Raw genomic sequence first — 15,313 nt, forward strand, 5'->3', positions numbered from 1 at the left:
ATGGAGCTAGTGCTCAGAGGGTTTCCCTGGCAGGTGTGCATGGTCTATCTCGACGACGTACTGATCTACAGCCCCACCTTTGAGGAACATATTTCCTCACTGCGGGAGATGTTCTCCAGGATCCAATCAGCAGGCCTCAGGTTAAACCCTAAAAAGTGTCGTCTTGCCCAAGACCATATGGTGTTCCTCGGCCATGTTGTGTCCCGCCATGGCCTGCAGCCAGACCCTCGAAACACCGACAAAGTCAGAACGTGGCCCACACCAAAGACTCCAACCGAGGTGAGAGCATTTGTGTGCTCTTACTATAGACGTTTCATAAAGGACTTTTCCCAGCGTGCAGCGCCTCTGCACCGCTTAACATGCAAAGACACACCGTTCCAGTGGACAAATGATTGTGAGCAGCCTTTGAGTATTTGAAGGGAGTACTTTCATCTGCCCCAGTTGTCACAATGCCGGACTTTCATATTCCCTTTAAAGTGTATACAGATGCCTCCAACGATGCTGTGGGGGCTGTGTTGGCTCAGGACAGAGAAGGGCTGGAGAGAGTGGTTGTGTATGCGAGTCAGTCGCTGGCTCCTACCAAAAGGCGCTGGTCCACATTCGACAGAGAGTTGTGGGCTGTGGTGTGGGCTGTACGCCAATTCAGACACTACATTGGATCAGCTGCCTTCACCATTATAACTGACCATAAGCCTTTGCTTGGCCTTCGCAGCATGTCCATTGACAAAGACCCCACAGGAAGGAGAGCAAGATGGGTGTTAGAACTGGACCCTTTTAACTGGGTCATGCAGACTACCTGAGACAGAAGGTCCTGTCTCTCTGGAAGGCACCAAGGGTCTCCTTTGAGGAGTTTTAGTAACGCTGGGAACCATGGCCTTCCTGGCCCATGTGGAGCCACCAAACGTAGGCTGTAACTGCAATGCTGGACCCCATCCAGTGTTGCCAGTAAAAAGAGAATTGGAGGAAATGCATAAAGCAGGCTGGCTGGGCAAGCATTAGCCAGAGCATCCTGTCTAGGAGGACCAAGGGGGACAGCGGGTCGTCTCTTCGGAAGCAAAGCGGCTGTGGCTCAGTTGGTAGAGCGGGTCAGCTGATGATCAAAGGGTTGGAGGTTCGATCCCCGCCCTGCCACCTGTGTCATGGTTGTTGTGTCCTTGGGCAAGACACTTCACCCACCTTGCCTCGTGTGAATGTCGATAGTTAGCCTGCTATCGGTGTATGAATGTGTGTGAATGGTAACGTGGGAAAGGAAAACAGGTCTCCCTTGTAAAAGAGTCTTCGGTCTCAATGAGATTTACCTGTATAAATAAAGGTTAAAAAAAAGAGATATGCCACTGCCCTGCCATACTTGTCCCAATCATGCCTACCACCTCCGGATGGAGTCTCCGCTCTCCGGGGGGTGGCCCTTGGCGAGAGAGAAGGTCTATCGCTGTGTTCCAGACACCTGGAACATGGACAGCTTAGATAATGGGGGAGCACCCACATAAGGAGCCCTTGCGTAACCCGCAGGCCCAGCTTCTATCTGGTGCCCACCTGGTGGTTGAAGGCTGAGTGCTAAGAACCCTGCAAGGAGTTCCAGCCTGCTCCAACATGCTCAGTCTCTGCTGGGCATCCCACTGGCCTCCGACAGTCGTGCACTAACAGACTGCGTCCCAGCCTGACAAGGAGGCATCTGTCTCTACAACCTCATGCTGGGAGATTCCTCCCTGAGGGCGACCCTGCAATCAGGGATGCCCTCTCTCTCCAGGGTCTGAGGGCCTGAAGGCACTACCCAGACACCCTGACCATCTTGCGTCTCTGCCACTTGGGGTCCAAGTGGAGACCATTCGCCCAGATCTGAAGAGAACTCAATTTGAGAAGGCCTAGTTGGACCCTCATGGATGCCGAGGTCAGCATACCTATCAGTCAAAGGAAGAGGCTGTATTCCAGCATGAAGTGCTGTAGTAGCTGCCGAATGGTAGCTACGCACTCTGGAGAAAGGCAGGCTCGCATGGCCGCCGAGTCGAGCACCAGGCCCAAGTATATTACAACCCAACACATGGTGTAAGGTTGCCCTTTGTAAGATTGATCGTAAGGCTGTTCCCATTGCTGAGGAGCGTGGCTGTGTCCCTGACCGCCTGCTCCTGAGTTGGGCGAAATTATCAACCAGTTGTCTAGGTATGGCAGTACACCATACCGCTGAGCTGTAATGGTGACAGGGATGCTGCCACACACTGTTTAATATACGCAGAGCCAGGGACGGCCCAAACGGAAGAACCCTGAACTGGTACACCTTGCCCAGAAATGCAAAGGGGAGGACCACCTGTGAAATTGGGCAGTAGGGACTTGAAAGTAGCGTCTTTCAGGGCTATTGACACAACCCAGTCCGCCTGAGCGATAGACTGGAGGACACTTGCAACACGCAGTTTGTGGCAAGGAAGAACCAAGTGGCACTGATTCCGCCCTCTTAGTCCAGAACCCGCCCCACTTCTTGGTACCTGAAATTAGGTTGAGTAGAACCTACCGAGCATCGCGTAGCACAGAGCTTCATCTACCCAATACTTGGCAAGTCACGGACGGACACTGACCCTCTAGCCGAGCTGCCCACCTGTAAGACATTACAGGACGCAGCTGTGGACAGCATGTCATCCCCTGAGTAGGAAGGATGCACAGCCACAAGGTTATTCACTGCCGCTGGTACCATGAGCTGGTTGGAGACTTCTACCTAGCAAGCCTCAGTGCCTGAGGCATGAACTACAGTTCATGCATGGGTTATCTGACAGTGCTTCCCTCAGGTGCTCAACCCCGAGACCTGCAGGGCACTTGTCATGGCCATTCTCCACTGTAGGGAGGTCATGACGTCACAATTATGGTTGTTTAACAATTTAGCAGGCTAGGCTAAATGAATTAGTAGCCTACTCACCCTGGCTTCAGGCGCAAGCACCAGAGCAATGGAGCGACACCCCTAAAAGTAACAGTGACGGCAACTTTAGGAAGGCCTAAGCTGCCCACTGTCGAGCCAATTAAAATATGCATCCGATTAAGTTACGCAACCGGGCATCAGGCGAGAGCAACCGAGCCACGGTGCGACACCGCTAGAATAATGCAGTGGCGGTGTAAAACTATGCCGCCCACTGGCGAGCAAGTTACAGTAGGCTAAGCAATCGAGCTTTAGGCGAGAGCACACCCAAGCAACAATGCAACCCCCTAAATAACACAGTTCAATTGAATTCAGTTTATTTAAGAAGGGGACAGTGCAAATTAATAAAAAACATGATCATACATGGGTTAAAAATGCTGGAATTAGCCAAAATGCTATTCTCTATCTGTATTCCCCTGGCAGTGTCAGCGGCTCTTGGTAACCCCAGCCGCCCACTGGAGAGCAAATCAACGAAGGCTAAGCAATCGAGCCTTAGGCGAGAGCACACCCAAGCAACAATGCACCTTAAATAACACAGTGACGGCAACACTTGGATCCCAAGACGTTCACTGGCGAGCAAATTAAGGCGTGAGCCACCGTGCAACGGTGCGACACGGCTATAATAATACAGCGTGTGAAACTAAGCTGCTAACTGGCGACAAACTACAGCAGCCTACACACGCGCAACAGTGTGACACGACTAAAATAACACGGTTAAGGCGATTTGCGTAAGGCTTAGGTGAGAGCACACGACTGGTGCGACACAGCTCAAATACAACAGTGAAAGCGACTTCTGACCCGAAGCCGCCCACTTAAGTAGCCTATGCAACCGCTCTAGGCGAACTCAGCAGCCGAGCAACAGTGCAACAATGCTACAAAATACTCTGGCGGCGGCTTGGACCCCAAGCCGCTCGCTGTCGATTAAATCAAAGTAAGCAACCAGTCTAGGCTAACTTAGCCCCCGAGCAACAGTGCAACAATGCTAGAAAAACAATACATTCGAGCATACAATTAGCAACCGGGCTTAGCGAAAAACACACAAGCAACGGTGCGAAAGAAAGAATAACACGGCGACTGTGAAACCAGCCGCCGCCTGCGAGCTTAATTAAAGCAAGGTGGAAAGGTGATATTAGCTTCCGCGGTAGCCGCCGGCTACGCGTAGCCTTCACACTTTACTCACCCCTGACCAGCCGCAGCCGAAGTCGAACAAATTGCAAGTCGCAGCCTTTGGTGGACGAAGTCAAATCAAAGCACCAACCCTTAGGTTACATAATAATAATTGATTGGATTTATATAGCGCATTTCAAGGTACTCAAAGCGCTTTACAGGGTTCCAGGTTTAATTCGTTCACACACAGTCATACCGGTGGTGGTAAACTACGATAGTAGCCACAGTTGCCCTGGGGCAGACTGACAGAAGCGAGGCTGCCATTCCGCGCCACCGGCCCCTCCGACCACCACCTCAAACATACAGCAGTCATACACATTCACACGAGGCAAGGTGGGTGAAGTGTCTTAACCAGAGCTACTTGCGACAAGCTAATGGTATACTATCACACAACAATGTGTGTGACCTGCTAGTCCGCGAGAAGATAGAAGGAACAGATCCTCGAGTGACTTCCGGAATATATAGACATTCCCGGGGTCACCCAGGTGTCACAGGTGTCTAGTTTGGTATAAGATCTCGACCTGCGCATGCGCGCAATGGAACATCCAGTGGTGAAAGGCAGTAGGAACGAAATAGAACCTTCTTGACTGTCAAGGAAATGTGGCATGTCACCATGTTCAATCTGTATTTGTCAGGTTTACACAAAATGGCAGGCAAGAACCCAATAGCACGACAGCAAAACAGTTCAGGTGTAGCAACATAGTTTAATAGGAAGTCAAACCAGGTAGTAGCGTGGCAAACAAGTCCAATAGGGGCAGGCAAAAGGGTAATCCAAAATCCAAAGGGGTAGGTCATAAACACGAACAGGCAGGCAGGTATAAGGACGCTGGAGAGCTATGTGAACACATAATGTAGGTGAATGTAATTAGGAGCCAGTGCAGAGCAGGAGGGAGTGGCAGGGTCTGAAATGACATGAGAGATTAGAATCAGGAAACAGACATATGCAAAACTAAATATTGGCTGAAGTAGTGACAGTATTGGCAGATGGAGGCAGCACTAATCAACATTCAAAATGCAAGTGAGCCAGAGTTAGCCTAAGAGGCTAGTTTTCATCTGTTGTCCCCTGCCAGATATGTAAAAGGCAACCTAAGATTACAGAAATAAAATGCATGTATAAACAAAGATTAAAAAACAACATAGTCAACTCAGAAAATACAGTAACACATAGTAAGAGCGAATTGACAGACCATGGCAAACTAACAATAAAATAAGCAGGCAATAAAACGCAGCGTACATTAAACATTATAGGAATGTGCACAAAACAGAAGATTAGAGCACGACAAACACCTACAATAAAAACACATACAGCAGCATAATGCACAAACATATACAGCAAAATAAAGCACAAACATGCAGCACAAATATATATAGCAGCATAAAGCACAAACATGCAGCACAAACATATACAATTAGACACTCACATGGACAACACAGGACAGGAGCACACAAGAGACAAGCAAGCAGGACAAAACAGTTACTAAGAAGTTGGCAGGAGAAGCAAATGCAGTCCTAGTGTGTACATAATTGATTATTAATAAGCCATATTTTTAGTTGTCCTGAAAAGGGACGATAAGAACTAATTTCTCTAATATGAGCTGGTAGTGAGTTCCACTCCTGTGACCGACGCTGTAACTGAGAATGCTGAGTGGCTAAAGGCACTTTTTCTAAACGGTACTACGCAGTCTCCCCGGGACGAGCCTCTGGTTGTCCGGTTTGTATTTGACCTCTGAGTGATACACTGTTGAAGAGGTGGGGGGGCTTTGTTGTGCAAAATTTTAAAAAATAAGGCAAAGATTTGCATACCTTATTAGGTTGTCCCAGCTCAGAAGTTTATACTTTCTTAAAATAAGACAATGGTGGTAGGTGTTTGACTTACGGTCCAAGACTTTCAGGGTTTGTTTATACAGTGTTTCAAGTGGTTGATGTATTTTGGCCTCAATACTTCTTGGCCTGTTTGTTGCAGCGACAATGTGTTATGACACCAGCTGTTGCTTAGCTGTAGCACCAATCTCCATCATTAACCAATTGGAAATGGGATTGGCAGTGTGTTAAATGGCTCTGGATAGGGGAGGATTGGGGGCCAGAGCAGAGATCAGGCAGGAAAGGTGAAGCCAGAAATCTCTGAGCTTTGGGGGGCGCTCATGGTCTTGTGGTTATAGCCCCCATAGAGGACACAATCCAGCCCCAGCGTTCTCTGCATGTCATTCCCCTCTCTATCCCATTTCATTTCTGTCTCTCCAAAACTGTCTAATAAAGAAAGAAATGCCCAAAAATGATCTTTAAAAGAAGAAAATCTCTGTGCCTATCCTTGCAGAAACCACCACAATCGTTGATAAATTGAGTCCTTGGTATAAATCGACGTCCATCCAACATGTTTTATTCTCTTGTATTCCTTTGCAGCCTCTGACGATGGCCTTTCCATCCCACCAGAGAGTGGGGCCGGCCTGTACCCAACCACCACCCATCAAGACCTGGGCCGGAGGAGGAGGAACCATGTGGTCTCCACCGTTCCACCTGTCAATGTCCCCAACCACCACCAGCCACTCTACAGGACCCTGCACCAGGGCCCCCTCGGCCCCCACGCTCACACAAACTACTTTGAAGACAGCGGGGGATCCAGCTCTCAGCCCCGCTCCTCTGCCCTGCCATCCAGGACTTCACTCAATAGACTAAAGGACAAAATGCCTCCAGACGAGAGCGCTGAAATGTCCAACATTCAAAGGAGCCTTGAAACGCACAACGCTGCCACTTCTCACTCCAGCACTCCCGTTCCAGTGAGCGGTTTGCTTTTAAAAGAAGGTTCTGCAGTGAAGCCACAGGATGAGGGGCCGAGGCAGGGGGACGAAGAGGAGACAACCACCTCCACCATCACCACCACCACCGTCACCACCACCATGCAGAGTCCAGGTAAGACCACACTCTCATTAGGACTTGTAAGAATGACATTACTTGTGATTTTAAAAAAATCATGGGGGGAAATATTATGTCTATGTAAAAAGGGTTGTTGTGTGCATGCAGCTGTGTGTGAGTCAGTGTCTTTGTTGGTTGGGAGTAGGGCTGTGCGATATGGCGATATATATCGTCTGACGAAACAAAAACGTCTATCGTTTCATTTTATGCAATATCGTTTATTTCGTTATGTTGCCAATCCCACTCTTTAGGACACAAACTATACATGTAGCTCGCAGTTAAGTTACTGTTATTCAAACCGAAGATTTCCTTCAGCTGAACTTCACATTAAAAGCGTTTAACTGATGAAATGTGAGGAATTAAAGTCAACTTTGACTTTTATTTTGAAGCAGAAACACTAAGTTCTTCCTAGTTCCTAGCCCCGCTGCGCTTCCATCACACTATTTCCGTCGACCGCACCAGGCTTTTCTGGCTTGTGTGATAATCAAAGTTCATTTCGAACACTGAAACCCATCGGTAACAGACCTGTCGGTGTCACCATGGGGAGGATCATATATAGGGCTGCAACTAACGATTATTTTGATAATCGATTAATCTGTCGATAATTTTCTCGATTAATCGATTATTAATCGATCAGTGTTTTGGCCCGTAAAATGTCCGAAAATGGTGAAAAATGTTGATCAATTTTCCAAAGCCCATGTTGACATCCTCAAATGTATCGTTATGTCCAAAACACACAGATATTTCAGTTCAAGAGGATTAAAGAAACCAGAAAATATTCACATTTGAGAAGCTGAAATCAGAGAATTTGGAAATTTTTTATTAAAAAATGACTCGAAACAATTAATCGATTATCAAAATAGTTGGCGATTATTTTAATAATCGATTAATAATCGATTAATAATCGATTCGTCGATTAATCGTTGCAGCTCTAATCATATATCCCCGCTGACAGAGCAGTCGAGCCGGCGTTACCCGGCTAGCTCGGCTGCTATCCCCTCGGGCTGTCAAGTGCTGCCCAGCTCGCAGTGTAAAGTTCCAAGAATGCGCAGCTGCTGCTCTCTCAGCGGTGAGAAGCTCCTGCGCTCCCCAGGGCGGTCACCCTCTCCGCAGGGTGAATTTACAAGCCATCGCAGCCTCAGCTAAAGAGGATAGCTCCATTAGGCTAAAGAGCTTAGCTAAGGAGGAAGCCACCAATTCAGTCAATTCTGTGCCCTGAAACCCCACACGGCCCAAAATGTCAGATTTGCATTTTCTATTTTGTTCAATGCTTGAAAATTTGCGTTTGAATTAAAGCAGAAAATAATCAAATATGGGTAAATACTTTATTTGTTGAGAATTTAATTATTTATATGAAATGTTTATATTTATTAATTGCATTTACAGAAAATATGCTAATCGTTATCGGGATATGAAATTCCAATATCGGGATATGAGATTTTGGTCAGATTATTATTATTATTATTTATGAGTGAACGCTGGCAACTTGCTGCCGCTGCTCGCCGGTAACTTTTTAACTGTTTTAACTGTTTAACTTTCAATACCTTAATTTTATTTATTTTCGGCTCTATGAACTAATCGGACAGTGTGATTGGGTTCACTTGGAATCTTTTTTCAATCTGCTGGCATTACCATTTGTGTGGGAAAAACTATTCACTGGATGCTAGCTTACTTCAAGAATGAACGGGGACTTTATCTCTGGTGTGCTGGAAACTGAAGAGGCCGCTGCCGCTGATTGTTCGCCGCTTCTCGCCACTGTTCATATAGCCTGACACACGCCACCACACCTGCTGCCGCTGTCCTCCAACACTGGCCGGTCGGGTAATCTCCGGGTGCCTGCTGCTGACCATCATCGTTGGTCCCACCCGCATCAGCCGCCTCCCGGTCACTTCGATCACACTGTGTTGTGTACTCAACTGGCTACTGACTGTTGGCGGGTCACCCTCACTCAGCTACCGAGTGGCGGCTAACGATCGCTGCTCCGTCGGCCACATCTGGTCGCATCCATCCTCCTCACTCCGCATGGTCTCCCCTCAGTCAGACTCTTCCCCTGGTTCATCATGATCACCTATTCACCTGCACAGCTGTTTGGACTTTTCAACCACCTCATCCCATCATCCATCTCAGTCGTTCAACAACTTGGACTCCTACGCCGCCGCCGCTACATCCACAGAGGCTCCCGCCGCGGGTTTGTTTTGACCCAGCACGGAAACTCCATCCCATTCGTCCGGTTACCTGCAAGCTCCGTCGCACCTCTGCCACGTCATCAGGACTCACCCGCTATTGGACCATTCACCGCTTCTGTCAGGCAGCAGCTCACTTCACTTAACATCTCATCTGCACCACCAAATGTCCAATCATCTATACTCAACCACCACCACCCCTCCACCCAGTTTCCCCCCTCCCCTCCGCCCCCCTGCACAGCTAACCTGGCTAACCTCAGACCTCTACAGCCTGCCCCTATCCCATCACCCTCTGGCTGTGCCAACTTTGCCCTCCTCAACACCCGCTCACTCAACAATAAAGCCCCCGTCATACATGAACTCACCCTCGACAATAATTTGGACCTCCTTCTACTTACTGAAACCTGGCAACAACCCAATGACTTCTTCTCCCTCAACCAAGCATCTCCCCCTGGTTTCAGCTAAAAAAACCCGCCCCCCCCTCCCCCCCGCCGTGGAGGTGGTCTCGCCGTCATCCACAAACAGAATTATCTGATCAGAGAACTCACCCTCCCCTCAGTGTCATCCTTTGAATTCATTGCTTTTAAAGCCCCCTCCTCCACGACAGTTATCCTCATCTACAGGCCACCCAAACCTAATCCCTCCTTCCTTTCCGACTTCACCGAACTCCTCACACTAGCTTCAACCCTCTCTCCACGCCTGCTGTTACTTGGTGACATTAATATCCACATGGACTCCCCCACCTGCAAGCTCTCATCTAAACTCACCACTTTACTGGACAATTTCACTCTCACTCAACATGTCACCTTCCCCACCCATGACAAAGGGCACATCCTCGACCTTGTCTACTCCATCAATCTCCCTGTACGCGACCTCCACCCATGCCCCTTTCCCCTCTCTGATCACAAACGTATGCTGTTCACCATCCTCTCCCCCACCCCTCTCCCCCACCCCCTCAGAGAAATCCCCTTCCGTAACCTCAAATCCATTGATCCCCACCATCTCTGTGACCTGCTCTCCTCCACCCTCCCCCTGGACTCAACCCTCAGCTCACCTGATGAGCTTATAAACCACCTTAATTCTATCCTGTGTTCCTCCCTCAACACCCTGGCCCCCCTAAAAACCAAAGCCTTTAATACCTCCTCGCCCTGGTTCACACCCACACTCCGCAAACTGAAACAGACTGGCCGCCAACTCGAACGACTCTCCAAAAAAGCCTCACTCACAGTCCACCACCAAGCCTACAAACTCCACCTCACTGCCTACAAAGATGCCCTCACCGCTGCCAAGTCTGCCTACCTCTCCGCCATCTTCTCTGACCCCTGCCAAAACCCCAGAACCCGCTTCTCCACAGTGAGCAACCTCCCCAAACCCCGGACCAGCACCCTCTCCACCTCCACCCCAGATCGCTGTAACTCATTCCTCCAGTTTTTCGCTGACAAAATCACCACCATCAACCATTCACTTTTCCCTGTACATGAACCCCCTGCACACTCAATGGCCCCTCCCCTACCCATCTCGCTGGACCTCCCAACCCCTCTTCCCCATTGCCGTCTCTTCCACTTCGACCTGGTTACCCCTCTTGCACTCTCCAAACTTATAAGCTCCTCCAAACATGCTCCCTTGACCCCCTCCCCACTCCCCTGCTCAAGTCCTGCCTCCCTGTTCTCTGCCCCTACCTCACTAAGCTCTTTAACTCCTCACTGTCCCATGGAATTGTCCCCTCTGCTTTCAAATCTGCTGTCACCCCCACCCTCAAGAAACCTGGTCTCGACCCCACCTCCCTCTGTAACTACCGCCCAATCTCCAACCTCCCCTTCCTCTCCAAAACCCTTGAACGCATAGTCACCAAACAACTCCAATCCCATCTCCACGCCAATAACCTCTTTGAATCCCTCCAATCTGGCTTCCGCCCCCTCCACAGCACAGAAACCGCTCTCCTCAAAGTCTTCAATGACCTCCTCACCTATGCTGACGCTGGTTCCCTCAACTTCCTCATCCTCCTTGATTTGAGTGCAGCCTTCGATAATGTAAACCACACCATCCTGCTCACCAGACTCAGCAACCTCGGTATCGAAGGTACTGCACTCAGCTGGCTTCACTCATACCTCTCCAACAGATCTCACTTCATCTCCCTCCACAACCACACATCTGCCACAGTCACCGTCACAAGGCGTTCCCCAAGGTTCTGTACTCGGCCCCCTCTTCTTCAACATTTACCTCCTCCCCCTTGGTCAGTTACTTTGCCATTTCTCAATGGACTTCCATTGTTATGCTGACGACACCCAGATTTACCTCAGCACCAAATCTCCCCACAACTCCCCCATCTCCCACATTGAATCCTGCCTGTCTTCCCTTACACTCTGGATGAAAAATAACTTCCTCAAACTCAACAGCAACAAAACTGAACTCCTCCTCATTGGCTCCAAATCCACCCACAGCAAACTCACAACCCCCCCACACTCACTATCGACGGCACCACAGTCTCCCCCTCCCCCCAGGCCCGCAATCTTGGTGTAATTTTTGATCCCACCCTCTCCCTTGAACCCCACATCCGCCACACCGTCAAAACCTCCTTCTGTCACCTCCGTAATATTGCAAAGATTAGATCCTCCCTCACACCCCACGCTGCTGAAAGACTCATCCATGCCTTCATCTCCTCCCGCCTTGACTATTGCAATTCACTCCTCGCCGGCATCAGCACCACCTCCATTAACAGACTCCAACTGGTCCAGAATGCAGCTGCCCGTCTCCTCACTCACACCAACTCACCATCACCCCAGTCCTCAAAAAGCTCCACTGGCTCCCCATATCATACCGTATCGATTTCAAACTCCTGGTCCTCGCATACAAAGCCCTCCACCGTCTGGCCCCCCCATATCTCACTGACCTCCTCTCCCCCTATCAACCCCCCCCGGGCCCTCAGATCCTCTTCAGCCAGTCTCCTCTCCACCCACACATCAAAACTCCGCAGCCTTGGCGACAGAGCTTTCTCCAGGGCAGCTCCCAGGCTCTGGAACAGCCTCCCCCAACATATCCGTGACTCTGAGTCCCTCACCATCTTCCAGTCCAAACTCAAGACCCATCTCTTCTCCTCCGCCTACCTCTAGTACACCCACCAACCCAACTCTACATGTTCTCCGTTTGTTTATTTTTGTGTTTTGTAAAGCGCTCTGAGTGAGAGAAGAGCGCTATATAAATAAAATGTGTTATTATTATTATTATTATTATTATTATTATTATTATTATTATTATTATTATTATATCGCCCAGCCCTAGTTGGGAGGTGAGTGTTACGGTTTGATACCGGACCCAAGAGCAGACAGAGGCAGTTGTAGCATATGATAAAAAGGTTTATTTAACGAGGTGGGGAGCAGGTGGTGAATGGGGAAGTCAGGGGTAGTGAAGCAGGTAGGTAGACTGGAGGTAGTGATCCGGGTAACTGCAGGCAGAGAAAAAACAGCGTTAGGATATGAACACCAAAAACACGGCAGGAAACGGAGTGAGGAGAAAGAATCAACTGGATCCAGTCACGCATAGTTACCACTGTAAGGAGTAGTACGATCTGGCGACGACAGCAGGGAAGCCACAGGTGAAGTAGGTGAGTTGATTAGTGATGCAGACCAGGTGTGAGGCAGACGGGGAGTGGGAGTGGCAGAAGGAGGAGGAGCGCACAGCAGCCAGCTGTGATCACGACAGTACCCCCTCCTCAATGGACGCCTCTTGGCGGCCTAGGCCAATCTGGATGGGCCCGGTCTCCTTGTCCACCTGGGGAAGAGGTTCAGGCTCAGAGAGGGGAACGTCGGGTTGAGGCTCAGGGTCAAAGAGGGGAAACTGGGTATAATACACAGGAGGCTCCACGGGCACAGGGGGCTGATGCACAGAGACCTTGACGGGCACCTGGGGATGAGGCACAGAGTGCTTGAAAGGCACCTGGGGATGAGGCACAGGGTGCTTGAAAGGCAGCTGGGGATGAGGCACAGGGTGCTTGAAAGGCAGCTGGGGATGAGGCACAGGGTGCTTGAAAGGCAGCTGGGGATGAGGCACAGGGTGCTTGAAAGGCACGTGGGGACGAACTGTGTGGCCATTAGAGGCCCGAGCACCAACCGTGCAGGCCGGCTTGAGGCAGGAAGGAGAGAGGATAGTGTCACGGAGGACCGGTGTGTTCACAGCGGTGAATTGACGAGAGAGGGCGTCAGGCTTGACGTTGCGGGACCCGGGCCGGTAGATGATGGTGAAATTGAAATGTCCAAAAAACAAGGCCCACCGGGCCTGACGGGTATTTAGGCGCTTGGCCGTCTGAATGTAAGACAAATTCTTGTGGTCGGTCCAAACCACAAACGGCTGTTCTGCCCCCACCAGCCAGTTCCGCCATTCCTCCAACGCCAGTTTCACAGCCAGCTGTTCTCTGTCACCCACATCATAGTTACGCTCGGCAGGAACCAGCCGGCGAGAGAAAAAGGCGCAGGGGTGAATCTTCTCATCCGAAGCAGAACGCTGGGACAGGACCGCCCCCACCCCAGTGTCAGATGCATCAACCTCCACGATGAACTGCCTGGAGGGGTCCGGTTGGATAAGGATGGGAGCAGACGAGAAAAGCCTTTTAAGGTCAGAGAAGGCAGCGTCCGCCTCAGGCGTCCAGGCAAATGGGAGGGCAGGAGAGGTGAGACGGGTGAGAGGGGCAGCAACCCTGCTGTAATCACGGATGAACCTCCGGGAAAAATTGGCAAATCCCAGAAACTGCTGCAGTTTCTTGCGGGAATCAGGGATGGGCCAGTCTGTCACTGCCCTGACCTTCTCCATGTCCTCCCTCTCAGGACGGGACAAGTTATACAGGTGACTACTGGGCAAAGGGGCGCCGGGAAGGAGATCAATGGCACAGTCATAGGAGCGATGAGGAGGCAAGGTGAGCGCACAACACTTACTAAACACCTCTCCCCGGTCATGATAATGTGAGGGAACCAAGGAGAGATCGGGGGGTTCCTGTGGCAACGGAACACCTCCCTCTGCTGGAGACAGAGCAGATTGTAAGCAGGTGGAATGGCAAAAAGTGCTCCAACTCACCACCTTGCCAGAAGACCAGTCAAATTGGGGATTGTGCCGCATGAGCCAGGGGTGACCCAGCACCAGGGGAGTATGGGGAGACAGGATGACAAGAAACTGAAGCATCTCGTGGTGATTACCAGAAACAATTAACTCAAGGGGCTTGGTACGGTGAGTAATAAGGGCCAGGTGGCGGCCATCTAAGGCGTTAACAGTTAAGGGAGAGGGTAATTGTTCCAAACTCATGCCAACCTGAGACGCAAAACCGGCGTCAATGAAGTTCTCCTCCGCTCCAGAATCCACCAGGGCTGACACAGGAAAGGGATGACCGAGGGACAGGAGAGTGGCATCCAGCAGTGAGCGAGAACAGTGAGGAACGGGAACGGAGGAGGCGTGGCACAGCAGGTCAAAATTGTCATTAACTGGGGAATCACTGTCCCATAATGCTGAAGCCCACGCTAGTGCATTACCCTTAAGTGACCCCATAATGTAAGCGATCTTCGCCTTTTCAGTGGGGTAGGTGAGAGGCTGCTGACTGAAAACTAGGGAACACTGGATCAAAAAAGCTCTGCACGTACCCATGTCCCCAGCGTAGCGCTCCGGCGCAGGAATGAAAGGCTCACGAGCTCGTGGCAGGTGTGACGGGAGAGTGGGAGCAGGCGGAGGTGCCGCTGGCAGTGGAAGCGCTGTGATGTGGGAGGCCAGTAAGTCCAATTGCGCACCCAACTGAGTAACTCGAGTAGCGAGATTATTAAAGGCTTCCATAGCGTCCCAGAGGGCTTTGCTGTGCTCCGCAACCTGAGAGCCTTGGGCGGCGAGAGCTCCGCGGATACTGTCCATGTCCGCTGGGTCCATCTTGGCCAGATCGTTCTGTTACGGTTTGATACCGGACCCAAGAGCAGACAGAGGCAGTTGTAGCATATGATAAAAAGGTTTATTTAACGAGGTGGGGAGCAGGTGGTGAATGAGGAAGCCAGGGGTAGTGAAGCAGGTAGGTAGACTGGAGGTAGTGATCCGGGTAACTGCAGGCAGAGGAAAAACAGCGTTAGGATATGAACACCAAAAACACGGCAGGAAACAGAGTGAGGAGAAAGAATCAACTGGAGCCAGT

The 15,313-nt window shown here is 50.3% G+C and overlaps 1 protein-coding gene across 1 annotated transcript in view; it reads left to right on the plus strand.

The window, feature by feature from the left end:
• Positions 1–870: 870 nt before the first annotated feature.
• The window catches only part of sez6b (seizure related 6 homolog b), a gene marked incomplete at both ends in the record, with an annotated part of 230,597 nt that continues 216,154 nt past the window's right edge, over positions 871–15,313 (plus strand). The window contains 3 exons of the mRNA XM_080053689.1: positions 871–945; positions 2,064–2,157; positions 6,467–6,973. Coding sequence (XP_079909815.1) covers positions 871–945; positions 2,064–2,157; positions 6,467–6,973 — 676 coding nt within the window. The remainder of the gene's footprint in view (positions 946–2,063; positions 2,158–6,466; positions 6,974–15,313) is intronic.

This window comes from Ammodytes marinus (genome assembly GCF_949987685.1).
Source record: "Ammodytes marinus genome assembly, chromosome: 3".
NCBI classification, from domain to species: Eukaryota; Metazoa; Chordata; class Actinopteri; order Uranoscopiformes; family Ammodytidae; genus Ammodytes; species Ammodytes marinus.